This window comes from Gobius niger (genome assembly GCF_951799975.1).
Source record: "Gobius niger genome assembly, chromosome: 3".
In the NCBI taxonomy this organism is placed as follows: domain Eukaryota; kingdom Metazoa; phylum Chordata; class Actinopteri; order Gobiiformes; family Gobiidae; genus Gobius; species Gobius niger.
The window spans coordinates 22685265-22704089 of NC_136854.1; the positions used below are offsets into that span (position 1 = coordinate 22685265).

General features: G+C 37.9%; 4 protein-coding genes across 4 annotated transcripts; 2 read left to right on the top strand and 2 right to left on the bottom strand.

The window, feature by feature from the left end:
• Positions 1–1095: 1095 nt before the first annotated feature.
• On the bottom strand, positions 1096–7187 carry hgsnat (heparan-alpha-glucosaminide N-acetyltransferase). Its single transcript, XM_079553537.1, has 18 exons — positions 6977–7187; positions 6304–6419; positions 6072–6205; positions 5847–5968; positions 5685–5754; positions 5544–5613; positions 5371–5474; positions 5211–5287; positions 5099–5129; positions 4846–5006; positions 4642–4757; positions 3860–3981; positions 2428–2554; positions 2175–2261; positions 2026–2103; positions 1871–1941; positions 1660–1772; positions 1096–1581 (listed from the first exon to the last, which is right to left on the bottom strand). The coding sequence occupies exons 1-18, from the start codon at positions 7149–7151 to the stop codon at positions 1400–1402; spliced, it is 1956 nt and encodes a 651-aa protein (XP_079409663.1). The 5' UTR covers positions 7152–7187; the 3' UTR covers positions 1096–1399.
• Positions 7188–7584: 397 nt separating this feature from the next.
• On the top strand, positions 7585–9493 carry LOC306961610 (dynactin subunit 6-like). The gene is made up of 7 exons (XM_079554447.1): positions 7585–7692; positions 7860–7924; positions 8034–8139; positions 8221–8306; positions 8380–8427; positions 9009–9151; positions 9229–9493. Exons 1-7 carry the CDS (start codon positions 7664–7666, stop codon positions 9316–9318), a joined length of 567 nt encoding a protein of 188 aa, XP_079410573.1. The 5' UTR covers positions 7585–7663; the 3' UTR covers positions 9319–9493.
• A 9-nt stretch (positions 9494–9502) lies between these two features.
• On the bottom strand, positions 9503–18275 carry gtf2e2 (general transcription factor IIE, polypeptide 2, beta). Its single transcript, XM_079554448.1, has 8 exons — positions 18082–18275; positions 17517–17677; positions 11357–11439; positions 10856–10963; positions 10585–10767; positions 10364–10457; positions 10177–10292; positions 9503–10097 (listed from the first exon to the last, which is right to left on the bottom strand). Exons 2-8 carry the CDS (start codon positions 17674–17676, stop codon positions 9978–9980), a joined length of 864 nt encoding a protein of 287 aa, XP_079410574.1. The 5' UTR covers position 17677; positions 18082–18275; the 3' UTR covers positions 9503–9977.
• smim18 (small integral membrane protein 18) lies at positions 12766–15643 on the top strand. Its single transcript, XM_079553800.1, has 2 exons — positions 12766–13001; positions 15108–15643. The coding sequence occupies exon 2, from the start codon at positions 15113–15115 to the stop codon at positions 15428–15430; it is 318 nt and encodes a 105-aa protein (XP_079409926.1). The 5' UTR covers positions 12766–13001; positions 15108–15112; the 3' UTR covers positions 15431–15643.
• Positions 18276–18825: the final 550 nt, after the last annotated feature.

Here is an 18825-nt window from a genome sequence, read left to right on the forward strand (position 1 = left end):
GCGAGCCGCACTCACAGGGAACCATTGCACTTGATTGCACTGCACTGTCACTAGATTCCCACGCTACGTTGTGCAATAAAGTCGACAACATGCCACGGGTGATACATGCGTACTTTCAAGTTCTTGGGAGTTCACCATACGTTAAATGTTAACTGTCAAGTATTTAGATTAGACTGTAAAACAAGACAAAATGCAATTAAAAAAAACAATTGATAAAAAACTTATGCCTGGCAGATGGCATTTATATATATTAGGTTTGGTTGAATCAATGTGAATAAGCAAATTAATCCACCGTGATTATATTATTTCATAAAGACCCTGTGAAAAATGTGTCTTTTCTCTTTGTTTCAAAGTTAAGCATCCTCTCTTAGGTGTGCAGAGCTACTATTTATATCAGTGGTTCTCAACCTGGGGGTCGTGAGACAAATTTGGGGGGTCGCCAGATTAGATAAAATATACATATTTTCACTAGCATATTATCTAATGTTTTATTGTAACATGTGTTTGCTATTTTACCATTATTTGTTCGTACTTTGATGAATTTTACTTCAGCCATTTGTTTTTTTCTTTGTTTTTTTTTATTATTTAGGCTAATGTTCACGAACCCCTTTACCGGTTATAATGGGGGTCGCGGCTCCAAAAGGTTGAGAACCACTGATTTATATAAAGACCCTGTGGAGACAGTGGCGAAGAAAAATAACAAAATTCTTTTTTGAAGTGGGCATCATGTTGTACCAAGTCTGACTTTCTTCTTTATGGACTTTAGTTTTGTAATGCAGAAAGTTTCATGCTTAAAACACTTCCCGGGGTGTAAAGTGTAAACCACCCATATCGAGGGAAAAGATGTTTAGTTCCCTTCATGGAGAAGCATTTTGATCCCATATTGTTGGTTCAAGTCCATCGAGTCAACAGACTAAATCAACAAGACTATAAAATGACCATTTTATTATTTCAGCAGCACTGTTCTGCATTTAACAGCGATTTATAGAAAATTACAAAACGTATAAAAAGAATATGATTAGTAATGATTAACAAAGTAAAAATGTACAGCATCTAGATACTGCTTTATAATACGAGTTATCATAAATGGCACTCTGTAAGGTGACTTTGTGACAGGATTGTAAAGAAGCCTTTGGTTTACAGTAGATGGAAAAAAAAACTAGGTAAAAGAATCCATAATCCAGCACAAACATTAGGAATTCTGTAGAGATTATAACTATGCATTAAAAAAACATTATTATCATAAGGTTAAATGTAATTTTAAGAGTCCTGAGAATCTGGCAGAATTAAGCTTCTTTACATATACAGAAACTGTAAATGTATCACCCTAAGTAACAAAAAGCATGTGCATTGTTCACTCCACTGTAAACATGACTACTTTAGGTTGATGGTTTCAAAGTTATAACTTCCAGAAGATCTTTTTCTTATACAGTACATAGGAGATGAAGAGCCAACATGATGTTGCCACAAGGTTTTGGGTGAGGTGCTCAGTATGGGATTGGCTGTTGAGCATTCGCCAACGGAAGGGAAAGTATTCCTCAAAAACTTCATGACCCATATACACAAGAATAGAGTTCATACCTGAAATATGGTAAGCGGTTAATGCAAACATAAAAGCACAAACATGAATTGTGAATAATACACAAGTTGAATAATTACCAGCATAGTAGAAAGGAGCACCAGACCACCATTTTCTCACATCTACAATGTAGTAGATGAGCAGTAGCAGCACAAAGGCAAAACAGGCTAAAGTAGTCACATATGACAGGGACCTAGGAGTCAATTAGTCCAAAAGTAGCAATATTAAATATAATCAAAGTGCACAATCAAAGATAAAGATAATTCAAAGATAGTGTATATCTAACATTACCATAGATTCTTATTGACAGGAATGAATCCCTGGTCTTTGGAGCATCTTGTGAGAATGGCTGATATGACTCCCTAAACAGGGCACAATTTTAGACTATTACATTTTTACACAATGTAGTTAATTACACCAGTACAGTTAGAAATATACATTCTTACCAAAAACAGACCCCACATAAGAAACCTTGACATTATACTTCTGGGTAAATCCCTGTAGTGTAGGATGATTTTGCCGGCCTGGAAAAAAAGAAGATTTGGGAAAATTATAAAATAGAAATCATAGTGAAAGTGATTTTTACATTTCTAACCTGCAATCCAAGAAAAGTCATAAGAATTGAGTTAATGCTGCCCAGAACACCTTCTGGATCAAATGGGATATGCGTTGCATAAATTACCTAGTGCAAAAAAGAAAAACATGTCAGTTTAAATGGAATGAGATCATTCTAATGAGATGTCACTGTGTCTTTGGTTGAGTAAGACCAAGCTTCCAACATGAGCAGTTACAGAAAGACTAAATTGGTCATCTAGTGGTCTGTTCCACTTGTTTAGCTGCTCACTAACCCGTGAAGAGGGAGTCTGATAGATGTGTTTCTCTCCCAGCAGCCACCGGTCAATATATCCAGCAGCTCCTCCTGTGCAGTTAGCATACCAACCCATATCCCCAATTCCTCCTGGACCGAGATAGCCACTGTTTAAACATCAAAAGCATTTGTTTAATACTAAAAGACTTTGATCACAACTCAAAGCCTCTTTTCATTTCCAATGAGTGAACATAAATAGTATCAAAATAGGTAAATGTAGGTAATATAGATCTAAATAGCTTTGCGTATATTTTATTTACTGTGGGCAATGTATGAGGAATACTAGGTTACAGTGATGTCCTGGTTTACCTCTGACACATCTTGTCAATTTAATAATAAGAAATTTCCTTTAGGCTGGGGAAAAAAAGCTGTAGCTGTTTAACTGATGGACCTGTCAATTTTACGTTTGTTACGTGTGACATCACACAATAATAAGCTACTTCCGGGTCCAATCTGTTGGCAGTACCATAGACAAACTCAACTTTATCTCAATCTCCTGCTGAAATAACAACTAATAAAAGGTCACAAACTGTTTTACAACCCATTTCGCCAGGCATTGTGAATGGAAAAAATAATTTGATAATTAATGCCAGAAACGATTTACTAAAAAAATGTATAATATTTCTTTGCGATTAGATGTTTAAAAAGAGCATTAGAGCATTAGTCTGCTCTATAGCAGGTTAAAATCCCTTTATAGTGAATACGGTTAACGTTCCATTGGGTTCGGAAGTGGAGCAATGACATCATTACTTAAAGGAATAGGCCACTGTTTTTACATACTGAGATATGTTCTTACCTAACCTTAGACGAGTTAATATATACCCGTCTGGTCTTTGTCTGTGCGCTCTGTCACCAAACGGAGCACATACGCAGCCTCTCCCACATGTCATATAGCTCCAAAAAAGCTCACGATAGAAGCTACCAAGCTCTTCCACGTGTTCCCTATTTAAATAAAGTTACGTGAAGTGTTTTCATGCGAAGTATATTTACACAGAAATGTAACATGTCGATTTTATAAGCAGATAAAAAGGGGGACTATATTGTGAGGCGTAATGATACGAGGAGCACAACGTCCGCGCAGTAACTCCTAAAGGTTATTGACGGAAGTGAGCGGGGGGAAGTCTTTATTTAAATAGGGAACACGTGGAAGAGCTTGGTAGCTTCTATCGTGAGCTTTTTTGGAGCTATGTGACATGTGGGAGAGGCTGCGTATGTGCTCCGTTTGCGTGACAGAGCGCACAGACAAAGACCAGATGAGTATATATTAACTCGTCTAAGGTTAGGTAAGAACATATCTCAGTATGTAAAAACGGTGGCCTATTCCTTTAACAAACGTATTAAAACAAAATAGCAAACTGCTGCTTCAACTTTTTTTTTCAAAACCCCCGAGACTTATTTCACCGTCCACTTACGTGGGGCAGCCAGGAACAGGAAGTAGAAAAGTAAGGCAAAGCCATAACACTTCTAAGAGAAGAACACACAGCCAGGCTGGCCAATACAGCAAGATGTCAAGAACAGGTGACCACCAAGTATCCTGGAAAAAGCACACATGAAACAGCATGTAAGCAATCAGGAAACAAAACCTTCAGTGTGGGTGGGTGAGTGTGTGTATGTGTGAGGGGGGTACATGAAAATATTTTCAATATTGAAATAAAATACAAATCAGGCCTTTTGTTTCCACCACTGCTGCTAAATCTCATCTTCATTGTGTGTTGATGGCACAACTCTTTGAATTTTTAAACAGTTTGCCTCTTCAATAAATCCCTCCATGGTTTAGCTCCCCCTTTGGAGGAATTTATTGACAAAGAGTCATCAGAACCAGATCAGCCACTAGAGGGGACTGTGAGGCACCATTCAGACAAACCACTGGACAAAACACTTCCTGTGAAAGCAGCACTAGTGGGAATAGGACTCTTACTATTGGAGAGTGTCCCACTTTTACAGCATTTAAAAAAGAGCTCAATATATGGTTAAAAGCTAATCAATCTTGTGACTCTAACACTTAATCAGGCCATAAAAGTATTAACTGTTGTATTGGGGAAATTGTATATAGCAGTGGTGGTTGGTTGTAAATGTACAAGGACTACCGATGGAATGTAGACCATGACTGGTGCATTTACACTAAGTAACTTTACTGAGTGTTCTTTTATTGTGCACTGTTGTCTCTGAATGAATGAAATGAATGAATGCCCACCGTTGTGATAATATCAAGGTGAGCTCTTGCCACTAAAAGATCCAAACATGCTACAACCAGATATGACCAGGCCAGACGTTGCAGCACCCCTGGAATCCTCAGGTTGTTCCAAGACACTAGAGAAGGAAACATTTGAGAATATAATTTCCATATTCAAATAAAATGCTATATCACATAGTTTGTTTGTGTGTGTGTTTTACTAACAGGGTCCTTGACAGTAATTTGGGTTGATGATGACGACTCCAATTACAAATAGCAACATGGTCCTCCACAGCACTTTCTTCAGAAGAAAGGAACGAGTGGAGCCCGAACGCAGCATCTTGTTGATTGACAGGGCAATAGAGGTTCCCATTATAAAAACAAACCTAGTAGAAAGCAACCATACATAGGAATTTTGAGATTTTGTTTTAGGTCATGTAGTGGCGCATTTGTTCAATGAAAGAGCAGAAAAGCATACCAAGGAAACACTAGATCTGCAACAGTGAGACCTACAAGGAAGCAAAAAAAAAAGGACAGTGTTAGTATTATAAAATAACTACACTCAAAATCAGTAAATTAGCTTGCTTCACCATTCCAGCTTGCATGCCTGAAGAACCAGTATCTTCCTCCTCCATAGTTTACAAACACCATAACAATCAAAGAAATGCTGCGAGAAAGTATGTGTGATTACTTTCAGAAGCATTTGTCCAAATATATAAAAGAGGTGTTTCAAAAGTCATAACCATGTACCCTCTGAATGTATCGAGTGATTGAAGCCTCTTGCTGGGGCTGGGCGGAGGAGGCAGGATGTTGTCCGCAATTGTAGTAACAGTTCTTTCAGGAGAGCCAAGTTCCTAAAATGTATGAGCATCGACTTTGAAAACACCATTTAGGTTTTAGAATTTACAATACATAAAACTTACAGAGTTTATCAACCTCTCAGTTTCTATAGAACCTGTCAGTCGGAAGTACACTCTTCTCACTGCTGCAAGTCTATAAACAATGTACAAAAATGAATTTAAACCAATACTAGATGCACCAGTAGTCTGCAACTGATACCTTACCCTGACAGTGTTCTTCCAACAGCAAAAAGTAAGACCACTCCAACAATGACAAAAAAGGCGATAAGGATAGCTGTGATGAAAACAGAACAAATATGCTTTCCTTACTAGTGGCTTCAATTTGATCCAAAGATGGGCTTAGCTTCAAACGGATATTTGACTCACGTGTGTAACTGTTCACTGGGTCCCCATCTGTTACTATAGAGCAATCAGCCTCGGAGTTGTTGTTCAAATTTTTTATCCATAGAGAGTAATTTCCATGCTCTCCAAAGTGGAATGTGAGTTCACTGCAGAATCAAATTAAAGCAAATACCAATAAAACATCTGCAGACATATCACATGTTTTTGTTATATTGTGAAATTAGTCTGGTAAATATTAATATGGCTTACTTGCAGAGCTGCTTCGCTGAAGTGTCATTAAGCCTTAATGTAAGTTCATGCTGTGTACTCACAACAAAATCTGATGAACTGGGTTGACCGGGACTGGGAGCTGCAGTTACAACTCCTAGTTGTTGATATAGACACTAAAAAGCAGTGGGTTGCTTGTCACACAGCCTCATTTCTCTTGTAACCATTATAGCTTATAACAGACATTTGAAGAATCAATTGGGAGGGAACTAACCTGGTAACATTCTTTAGAAATCCAGCTTACTAAAACATCCGCGGCCAGCTCATTGTAAACCTTAAGTGATGCCTCATCCATTTTCAGAGGACTGTGTTTTTGATGTCGAAAGCCAGCTGTGAAAAAGAAAAAGGAGAGAGAAGCAACAATAAAATTCCAGCGAGCACATTAGATCGAATGCGAACAATAGATAAGCGTATTACTTTTCTCTCAAGTTTGCACCGCGCTTATTAAAAGAAAGACACCGATTTGTTTCCCTTTGTTGAAGTCAATGAATATTAAGAGAAGGCGACAAATGGGCAAAACGGTGCCAAACTGAGGTACGTAACATGCATACAGAATTCCGTAACTGCATCGTCTACTCCCATAATAACCCCTCAGATGGTAATTTGCATTCTAGACTATAGATCAACTAATGACAAACACCATCAATGTACTGCTCAGCGATATCTAGGATAGCAAGCTAGCTGATAACTAAAGGAAAAGGGTTTTGGGCTTATGGCTACAGCTGCAGCCTCTGTGGTCACATGATTTAATAATCCGTGAAACAACTCCAGAGGGAAGTTCAAACTGCTCAGAAGGTATCTAGGTCAAAGCGCAAGGGATAAAACTATTATGCTAGCAACATGAGTCAGAGACGAAAACGCACACAACAACACACAAAACAACTTACAACTAGGTATCTCTGCAGTTAGTGGCACGACACAAATGGCAATTATCAAAGCCAGAATGGTGAAAAAAAACGTATTGCAACTTTCTTCGCATTTCATGTTTTCAGGGGTTGCATGCACGTCTTTCTCCTTTGTAGGGAAGCTCTTTGTGGTTTTATGTTGTTTCTTTTTTGACATACCCAAATTCCCTTTGAACTACTTCCTTGTTTTGATGTTCTACTGGGTGCAATTTAGGACAAACTTCATTATTCGCGCTAATAGCTTTTATGACTTTTAATATGCGTCGTTTGCGTTTATAAATCGTCGTTTGCCGGCAAGTTAATAATAACCCAAAGACCCATATTATTAATTTAACAGTACCTTTTATTTCGTTCATTAAGCAACTACTGTTTTGTGTTTAGCTGTTTCGTGGAAAAAACAAGGAAGATTCTGAGCTAAATTTTAAGGCTACAGCGATTAGCCTATATTCAATTATGGTTCAGTGTGAAACTTCAAGCATTCGCCTTTGAAAGGTGACGGCATAGAAATGGGCGACGATCACAGACATTTCGAAATTTCAGTGAGTGGCGGTAATGTACTTTGGTGATACTATTTTCACGAAAATACAATCGGAGAAGAAGACGAGTGCGGCGCCAGGGCAGGCGGATTAATCAAGTACCGAAAGCCTCAACGGGACCTCCCTAATCGCAATGGCTGATAAACAAAACTTACAGAAAGGGTAATTTAAGTTTTATTTTTGCCATAACTGCACATAACGCGCATATAGATCAATTATAAAATAGCATAACTTTCAGGATCTACAAATGTGCAATGAATAGTTAATTAAAAAAGACTAATGCGAACCGGCTAGCTACTTTTGCTAACGTTGCTTATTCTTTTTGACAGTGTCAAAATAGCCGCTGGTGCTGTTGTTTGTGTTGAAAGTGAAATCAGGGGAGATGTAACAATAGGTAAGTTTTGTTACCTATGAACAAAACCAAATTATGAAAATGTGCTTGTTATACATTTTATAGTTTGTCATGTATGCTTTTCATACTTGATTGTACATTCTTCTTACAGGTCCTCGGACAGTGGTGCACCCAAAAGCACGGATAATTGCAGAAGCAGGACCTATAGTCATTGGAGAGGGCAATTTGATTGAGGAACAGGCGCTCATAATTAACAGGTAAAATATATCGTGTTGGGATATTACTTTTATCTGTCTTTCTCTTTCTTTCGATTATGAATGTGGTCTCTCCCTTTAAAGTTATCCAGAAAATATCACGCCAGATTCAGAAGTTGAACCAAAGACTATGACCATTGGAGTCAATAACGTTTTTGAAGTGGGGTGCAGTATCCTTTTGAGCTCTGGACAAAGACTATTGTTTACTCTAAGAGAGAAAAAAAACTCCTTAATGTTCTTTAGCATCACAAGCGCTTAAAATTGGAGACAATAATGTAATTGAATCTAAAGGTAAGTGTACTGTACTTATTGTACTTGAGTAATTATTTATGTGCACTTTTTAGAGTAGTATATCATACAGTACTTTTTACAGTTAAAAATGTTTCCTCCAAATGTGAGTAAATCTTGTGACAAAAGCTTTGTGACATGCGAAAAATGGTTTGTGTTTAACGTACCTTATTAATTATTACTTATTACCTTAATTTTTTTCCTCTTAAGTAGGCTATGCTATTTTTGAATCAGTCAGACATTTAAACTCAATGTTACTCAGTACCCATATTTTGTTGCAGTACTTTTTTTTTTTTTTAAACTTTTGAGTCATTATTTCAGAGCATTGCAACTCATAAAGGCAAATTTCCTTACCAAGTGTTAGTTGGAGCCACGTGTGTTATAAAGAAACATCCAGGACAGGACAGGTTTTCCAAGACTTTTTAAATCAATTGGGTTTTGAAATAAAGTATTTTCCAGTTTCTCTAAAAAGAATCTTGAAACAGGAAGAGTGCAGTGCCTTGTTTGTTTTTTCTCTCAAGCTAATACTCTTATTTGAATACATCTTTTGGCTACTCAACTCACCTCTGTGCCCACACTTTCAGCTGAAGTTGGCAGAAATGTCATACTCACCGGTGGCTGTATTATTGGAGCTTTTTGCCGAGTCAACACTTGTGAGGTCATACCTGAGAATACAGTTATATACGGCTCAGGTTGCATGAGGAGGGTGCAAACTGAGAGACCACAGGTAAGTGGGGAAAGGAAGCTATAAGTTATCACCCTGGTTCTCATTGCTGCATTAGTGATAATTGTATTCACTTTCAGCCTCAAACTCTTCAACTGGACTTCCTGATGAAGATTTTACCAAACTACCACCATCTGAAGAAGGTCAAACCTGGTCACAATGCTAGCTGAAGTTTGTAAATTGTAATTGCTAATGCAGCTAACAAATATGAATGACTTAATATAAGATACTATTGTATGCTAGCTTGCTGTAGGTTAACAGTATTTTTTAATTCAACTTTTGTATATCTTATTTGGAATGACTTTATTTTGAACAAAGTATTAAAACATGATCTAAATATTTTTATGTATCCAAACTTTAATGTTTACAACAATGTAAACATAGACTTGAATAAAATATTCAATCCAACCAGTAGTCACGAAGACCTTATATGCCAAACTGCAACAATGGAATTTAACAAAAGTTCTGAAAAGTACAAGATAAATGTGAACTGATACTTTTAAAAAAAAATTGTAAAGGTAGGGCCATGCTAATTTACAACATAATGCAGAGTACAAGCTGAATGATGAGCATCTATCAAAACTGTCATTCATCATACTGTACATGTGTATAAACAAGTTTCCATTTGTAGAATAAGAATGTGTCCGCATCCAGCTAGCACAGTCACTCTTGGTCTTTTCACCAGTCGTCTCTGATCCAAAATAAAAGTCAGTGAATTCCAAAATAAATTCAAAAACAGGACCAATAACCAGAGATGACAGATGACAAGATATAATCTGTCTTATACAGTGGCCACATTTAGCCATTTTGACCTAGAAAGAAAGGCATTTCACTTTTTAGCTGGTACACCATCTGAGTAGTCCTCCAAAACATCAGCCAAATGATTATTGTGAGTCTTGAACTGCCGTTTCCTATTTCCGCTTTGCTTCTTCCTCTTCTGAACAGGTAACTGGAAGACATAAGTAAAACACAACAATGATTTGAAGTCAATTAATCCAATGAAGGAAACAAAAACAAAAATCACTCACCACTTTCTTTGGTCCCGTTTCCTGCATTGAAGAAATTCCTTGTTTCTTTAAATATTCTTCAATTTTTTCTTCATCCATTGAATCCACAGGCACGCTCCTCCACAACTTTTGAAACTCTAAAAAGAATAATATTTTACAAGGTCTATTGCACTGTAATAACTTGTAACAGTTTGCAGACAATACTTGCCTTCATCAACGACAAACTGGCAGTATTTGTCATTGTAAAACAGAATCTTCTTCTTGTCCGGCCTGGTAACAAAGATTATCTGATCTCCCAAAGCCTGTGTAAAGATATGAATGGCATGCATTATTATATTATCATTTCTCACCCGCCTTGCCTTTTAAAACTACAGGATCCATGAAACATCCTTCACACACAGTCCAGTAAAAGCATTTAGTGAGCATTACCTTAATGGCCTTGGCAGCATTGGGAAGGCCCTCCTCCACATCGTCCAGCAGAACGCCTCCATGTCCACACTGGTAATGTTTGTCCAGTAGCCTCAATAGGGCTTTTTTGTCTTTTAAATTGTACTTGGGTTTAAAACCATACGTCCCATCTCGTACCTCAATTTTTGGGTTGTTGACAAGAGCCTACAATTTCGAGATGATTAAAAAGATTATTTTCATCTAAAATAAACGCTTCTATCAAAGAAACACCTGACATGAAAAAGATGCCCACCTCATTCATGAGCCAATGTTTCTGTTTCATGCCAATGTCTAGCAGCTTGGTCTCATCCAAAATTTCATCTAAGGTCAGGTAGTGAGTGTCACCATTCTGATGTCTGGTCTGTTGTGGAGATACAAAAGCAAAATACAGTATAAGAACAGTTATTCACACTTATTAAATACAACCAATTGTGTCATGAGTGTGAATGTGTATATGCACACAATAAAAGTGTAAGCACCAGATGGTACAAAATGATCTATTGAATTATGTAAATCTGTCCAAATGACTGTTCCTTCTTGAGTAGACAATGAGTCAGGGAATTACAAATTTCAACCTGGATACTCATGGGGCCAGCTGTTTGACAGGAAAATAGCATAAACGACAGCACTAGTCCGCCCTGTTACAGCTTGTGACGACATGACCCACATGTTCTCCCACTTGATGTGGTCAGGTTCAGAACTGACCCGAAACAGTACAATGACCTGTGCCAGATTTTTACCAATAACAACTTACCTTCATGTAATTGACTATTTTGGCCAAGCATCCAAACTTGTACCCAGAGCTTGTCTTAATGTTAAAATTGCCATTGGTGGATTCTGTAGAAGAAAAGAAACACACTTTTAAAAAAAATAATCAAAAATTGTATGCTTAGAGGAGAACAACCTTCAAAGTATCAATACTAGACAAAAGTTAAATACAACCAGATTTAGTTAGCTGGGCAATTACAATTACTGCAAAGAGTATTTTCATTATTTCAAGGCATAAGGCAGATGATTTTCAACTGAAACAAGTAACGAAGATTATTCAGGAAAACGCCAAACTATATGCATGAAATCATGCATCTCCACCACTGATTTTCCCAATGAGACACTAAATGTCATTGATTGTGCCAGTAATAGTTACACATTTCTCATACACAGCTCTTCAATCAAAACCCTGTAGTGTACACAACTCATGGTTTGTGCAGTTCCAAAACTCTTTACGTTTTGGAACATTGAGCTGTGCAGTGCAAGTTATGGCAGTTCTGTGTGTGTAGGTTTTGATGATTTTTTACAAAGCAAACTTTTTGCCCAAAGCAGTGCAGTGCTTTGTGAATCTTAGAAAACACTACACTGTTTAGAGATATGTTAGAGATATGTTATATGAATGAATGAATCGATCTTTATTTATAGAGTGCTTTTCATACACAGGTGCATCGCAAAGTGCTTGACATTTAAAAAGACATTAAAAACATTATCGCCCGTCAAACCCTCCCAATATATACAGTTATCACAATACACACACACCTACCCCCCTACCCTTTACTCTACAGTCACACTCACACACAGAATCAAAATCAAGTACATAAAGTACATAAGGCTGGGTACAGATGACCAAGGTGAGGAAACACCATCAGAGGAGCCGTCCTTCCCGGGAACAGCAGACCGGCTGCGGCCGCCCGGGCACCGACACAAAGGTCCCCATAGGAGGCACGGCAGAGACACCACACCTCCACCTGGGCACCCACACAGCCACAGCCAGTCACCGCTCCCGAGGCAGAGGGCTCTTTCAAGGGAAACACTGGAGATTCCAAAAATATAAGAAGCCGTATAAGAACATTAATAAAAAGTTCTAACCCTAACCCTAAACACAACAGCTTGGGAAGAAAGAAAAAGGTTAAAAAAAAAAAATGCTTGACAAATGTTGTTATCGTTGACAATTTATACATTGCTTTGATAGTGAGAAATTATAAAATACAGCCAGATTATTAGCGCAACCTAACAAGACATGAGTGATGCAAGTTTTATTCACTAACAGCGCTTCCTGTGGAGACAGTCTGGGCTCTTGCCATGGAAATGGAAAAGCGACACAGACTCATAAATGAGGCAGGCTGTGGGTGGGACCTTCTGTCTGACTGCGTGCTCTGTGGGCAGGACATTCAGCTTTTGACAGGCTGCTAAACGAATGGTGCAGAGGCAGGGCTAAAAGCTGAAAGCCAATGGCAAAGAGGAGCTTGTTTGATGAGCCCGAGCTGCAAGGAGTGGCGGAGAAAGCCATCGAGTGCACAAGAGGAGACTGAGGGTGCATGAGGAGGAAAACAGGGCGAGGAAAGCTGAGGGAGGGAGAGTGGACAACACACTCCAACAGCAAAATCTTTGAAGGACCAAAGCACACAGCGGTAAGAGTCTATTTATTTTGGGCGAGCATCTTTAATTTAGTATGTTACCGCGGAGAAAGGCAGTACCTTTTAGGCAACAAGATACATTCTTATCAGCGTTGAAATGAGCTGAGACTTGAGAATACAGCATATTCAGTTAAACTACAGTACATTTAAAAACACAACTGCCACATTTGGTGATCAAAAATCCATACTGTACAAAAGCAATAGTCATGAGAGCACTTCGAAATTTAAATTCTATAGGCCCTCAGTGCTGTGTCTGAAGCCAAGAGGACAACACGTGTGATGAAATAAATATGGGTCCGTCTGCTCCTGCTGTCTCCCAAAAAAACATCTAAATTCTGAGTGCACAGATAACTCTATACTGGACATGGATGGTGTGAGTGGGCTCCAGGGCTAATCAAAGGGCAATGATTGGAGTATATCTGTCAACTTCCCCTCCAACATCTCACTGGGGTGGGGCTCAGAGAGTGTGGCAACAGATGCTGGAGGCAGGTCTCTGTTGGTCAAACGTTCACGTTTTAGAATCGAATGTGATAATCTCAGATCGAGGGCAGGGCACAATACAACATTATGGGAGGAATACAGTTTTTGAAAGAAATCTCCAAATAGAAAAATGCACAAATGTTGAACCTGGTTATGATGAGGGCTGAAACAACAAATCGATTAATCGACAACTATTTAAGTAATCGATTAATTGTTTTCAGGTAAACACACTGTCATAGAACATAAAACTTTTTATTTTTAATGGAACCCTACTTTGTTCTTCAAGGTACAATATGTAGTGTTTTGTACATTGAACATTTCATAAATATCTCTCATCCAATCAGAAAGCAGAATTAGCACTAAGAGCTTCCAAAAACACTCACTTTAAGTTTACTCCATCAACATTTCTTCAAGCAGCTTTATGTGTTAAAAAAATGAATACTATTTTCATATACCATTCACAGCCAAGCGATTAATCGTAAAAATAATCGGTAGATTAATCGATTACCAAAATAATCGTTAGTTGCAGCCCTAGTTATGATTTGTGAGGGAATATGTACACAAACCTGCCAGAGTCATCTAAGTCCACCACTTATGGACCGGATGCTATAATGAGAAGATAGTGTGACCTGGGTTTTTCTATGTGCTGTCAGAGAAGACGCTGAACTTTAGGCCAGTTCTTGTTTTGTGTGGAAAGATAGATTAACCAATAACTATAGATCAGGTCAAAACATCGGCTTTTGCACAAACCCTACGCCTTAACATTGAACTATGCTCCTCATTCTGGGGCTATAAGTCCTGCACTGTCTGCCATTACAATTATCCTTAATAGGGAACAGAGCGTGATCTCACTAAATTACATCATTATGTTCATAAACTGAAATTAATTACTGAAGAGACCTTTCAAATGGAAGAAACTATTTGTTTCTGTAGCCCAAAATAGAGCTAATGGAAAAATCTAATTAATGTGTAATGCTTTAATAATTATGACTGAATTTCTTTCTTTTCTTCTTTTTAATTTTCTCACAGTTGCGCTCAGCACAATGGTGGATCACAGAGGCTATGTAACACGTTTTGCATTGGTTAGGTTTGCACTGTAAAGACCACTTTTCTTGCATTTTTACATCAACCAAGGTTATAGCTGTTTTTATCTGCCTTGGTCAACATGATAATTGCTTTTCATTTAAACAAATTCATTTAGAAAAGGACGAGAAGAGAGAGTTCACAAACATGTATAAAAAATGCATTGACCTGCACGTGGATTATTGTAAGAATGAGCCAACCCGAGTGCGTCTCCTCCTTAGAGGATTATGGGTCAGCGCCATACTGACTACCCTACAGGAATTTGTTATAGAGTATTGTTGTATTGTTGTAAACATGAATCGTGTGTATGGGGGCCAAAATGGGACATATCAAGAAATCTTTTAGTGTTAAATTTCCTTCAACAATGCATTCCATACATTGAGCCCTTATTACAAACTTTTAAGGTCTACCTACATGCTTTAGGTTAATATACTACCTATTCTGAACATATCAGCTGCATTCGACACAACGGATACAAAAAAAGACATGGCGAAGCCTGGACTAAACTGATCATTTCTCCCTCTCTCTCTTCACCAGAAAGCATGGCCAACACAACCACAGTCACCGTAGCACCAGTTCACTTCCCCGAGGCCGAGCTCTTGTCCTATGTGTCCATGCAGGTCCAAGAGGTCTACCCCTTTCATGATGGGTGGAACGTGGCCTGCTTCATCATCCTCCTGCTCTTCATCCTTACGGTCTTATCTCTAGCAGCATTAGCGGTTCTCTACGAGCTGCTGGACTGTGGCTGCTGTACCAAAGGCAAAACACACCTGCAGCTACAAGCCGAGGGGCCGGGGAGCTGCAGCAGGCTCATGTCCGGCATGTGCAAGCCGCCCGAGTCACAAACTGAGATTGTATGAAATGATGAAGACAAATATTTTTCAGTGCCCAAATCATCATGGGGAAAAGGGGAATTTTATATTTTGAAAAGCGTCTTAAGTCTGTCTTGAAGTTTACACTAATGATCTTGATATCATATGTCTAAGTTCACTCTTACCAAAAGTCTGCTAAACAAAGCACAAACCGAGGACAATTATAGAAGTATGGCTGGGCAAAATTAAATGGTGATCTGATACCTGTGACAATCTACTAATGTAATATGGGCACAACGTTTTTGCAGTATATCATTTTGTATGATTGTATGATAGACACACGTGTTTTTGTGCCCAAATTATTTCAACATTATTAAATCAAAGTAGATAAATCATCACAGCCCAACTTAAAACTAAAAAAGAACAACTGATGATTAAATGTCATTCAACAGCAAAGCTTTGTTTTGTATTGGACAATCGTAATGCACATTTATCATTACAAACTTGAGCTTGCTAAACTATCATGTGAATAAATAGTTGTGAAATAAAATATACAGTAAAATATTACAGACATTATTGAAAGAATAGTGTGAAATGTTCTGGCCATGTACAATTGTTATTTATTTATTTATTTATTTATTTATTATTGATGTTTGTTACTGTTTATTTTGAGAGACATTCAAGTACAGTAAATAATGTTGTGGTGTGAAGTATAGTTAGTTGGTCCACAGCAGGTCTAAACTTCAAAATGTCAGAAAAATCTATGTCATCTACTATATTCACAACTTTACACAATAAAAGCCATAAGCTTGGTGTCACATCATTTAGTTTGACTGTACAGTCAATGAGCAGTGATGAATGATGCATTGTGGTACACAATTGTGATCCCTTAACACATTGAGTGCCAAAAACTTTTTTTTTTTTCTTTTTTTTTTTAATTACGAAGCCAGACACTCTAATACACCTTATGTGTGATTGTGGTAGCTCTGTGAGGAACAGAAGTGAAATAAATGATCAAACCATCAAATCACATTTTACATATTATTGCGTTTGTTTCTTTCTTTCTCGCTCTCTGGAGCGCGTGACAAAGCAGAGGGGCTTCCCATGTACCTATCAAAACAGTTGAGATTTTAACGTTTCTCTGAGTTTTTAAGTGGTCAAAATGGGAGGACGGCTGAGAAACATACTGGTTAAGACCAATCAGAGAACCAGGCTGTTTAAATGCACACGCAATAAAAAACGATCGATCTGCGGCAACACACAGTGTTTCAAAACGTGTCAACAATGTTCTCGTTGAAAACTGACTTGAAATGAAAATATTTAGGCATTTGCCTCTTCCCATAACGTTAGTGCCAGAGGAGAGAGGTGGAGAGAGGAGTTAAATCAGAAAGGAGATTGTTTGATAAAACACTAACTATCTCCGGATCTAGAAAAAAAAATTGTGACTCTGATCCAAACTACCCTCTGTTTAGCTTAGAATTTCTCAGGAACCGAGGCACGTAGAATTAAACTGTTTTCACCCACGGAGAACTTTGATTCTAGCATGTGTCCATAACTATACATAGAATACACTGTGGTGCTACAAATATCATGAAAAATGGTCTGGATTGTTGGCACTCAACAGATAAATCCCAAAAACAGCACGGCACTCAATGTGTTAATAACAAAGTAGTTTACAAATAATATGTCATTGCTCCCACTAATGTGGGGGTGGAGTGGTAATTAACAATGAAGCTTGACAACATTATGAACTAGGATTCCTATCGTGTGATTGCAAGACCCAACCCTCCCAAATAAAGTGATCTGACACAAAGAACCTCTCACTAGATGCGCACAAAAAACATGTGATGTAAACAATAGCACTGTTTACTACTGGTCACTTTGCAGGCACAAACGTAACCGTGGGCCCACTCTGCCCATCCCGTCTGCACTGCAGTCAACATTCTCTCTCATATTTTGATGGTACATTTTTTAAGGCATACTGGCCTGAAAAATGTGCTTGTTTCTTCTACAGAATAAAAACTACATTTTCTTTCTACATAAAATAAAATTGTGTTACATGCATAGGTCTCATGTTCATTGATATGCACTGTCACGACCAGATAAACAAATTAATTTGAATGAATATGCTTACCAGAGCTATGTTTGGACGCCGAGGAGCTTTCCTTCTCAACTTTGAGTTTCTTCTTCTTATGTGAGCCAGAATCTGAAGAAGCAGGCCTCTTCTCTACAGCAGGAGTGGAGAGGGCTCTCTTTTTGAACAGCTCCCGCTCCCTCAGTAGAGCTGGATCCATCCTAAAACAAGCAAACATTTTTTTTATACGTGTATATATATACATAGGTACTTACTTATACACACTTACTTATATTAAAATAAAATGAAAAAAAATCCCTGCAGCCCTTCACTGTTACGCTATGTGCTATGTTTAACAAACAACCAGTCAAAATCCCAGATAGGCATTAACAGTAGCTAGCTGCTACAGAAGTAGTATTTAGCCTACACATGATCTGCGATAGAATATTCACAGTCCAAACATATATCTTACTTCAAATCTTAATGTTCATAACGGCATTTAATAGTTTTGTCTAATACTTGATGTTAAAGTTTCCAAAATGAATAGCGAACCTTAGCTAGCAACAAATTGCTATAAAACAGTTAGCACACCACTAGCTACCCCAGCGTTATTTTCAAACATTACCTGACACTCCGTTCCTAATCCCAAAGATACGGATTGGCTCGGGAAGGTTTTTATAAAGGTTTCACTGAAGTAAATAAACTATCCACAGCTCTTTAAAAAAAAGAGATGATAAACGCGAAATGATCAAGTAATTCGTTGGATTCTCAGTAGATCTCAGTTCTTCATAATGTAAGTCCGTCCTGTTCGATTTTTCTGTGATCAACTCAAAGTCCTTACACGATGTGATGGGCGAGAGAAAAAGTATTTTATTATTATTATTTTGTTATTATTATGTTTGTTTGAATATAATATTTCATTTAATATTTTTTCTTTATATTTTTATATTTTTCTTGTGTGTTTTCCATTTGCTGTCCCGGGTGCAAACCATGCTCCTCGGGGGCAACAAACTTCAGAGGCAAAAAGACGCTATTAAAACACTATCATTTATTAAGATCAAAAGTTGTCAACCATGAACACCAAATGCTAACTCAGACATGCTGTGAAGGAACAAAAAACAAATATGTTTTATATGTTCATTATTTGACACCTTCAATGCCTAATAGCAGCACAAGTGGAGGTTTTGTCAACTCCGTCAGCAACAGGTCAACTCCATCCGACACAAAATCCAATGGAGTTGACAGATGATGGCATTTACAAAATAGCAATAGCAAAATAGCAACTCTGTTTTCTTTCTAAAACATGCCCTGGTACACTGAAGCTAGTTGTTATTTCGTCATCTATTAGTGGTCTTATAGCCACAATAAA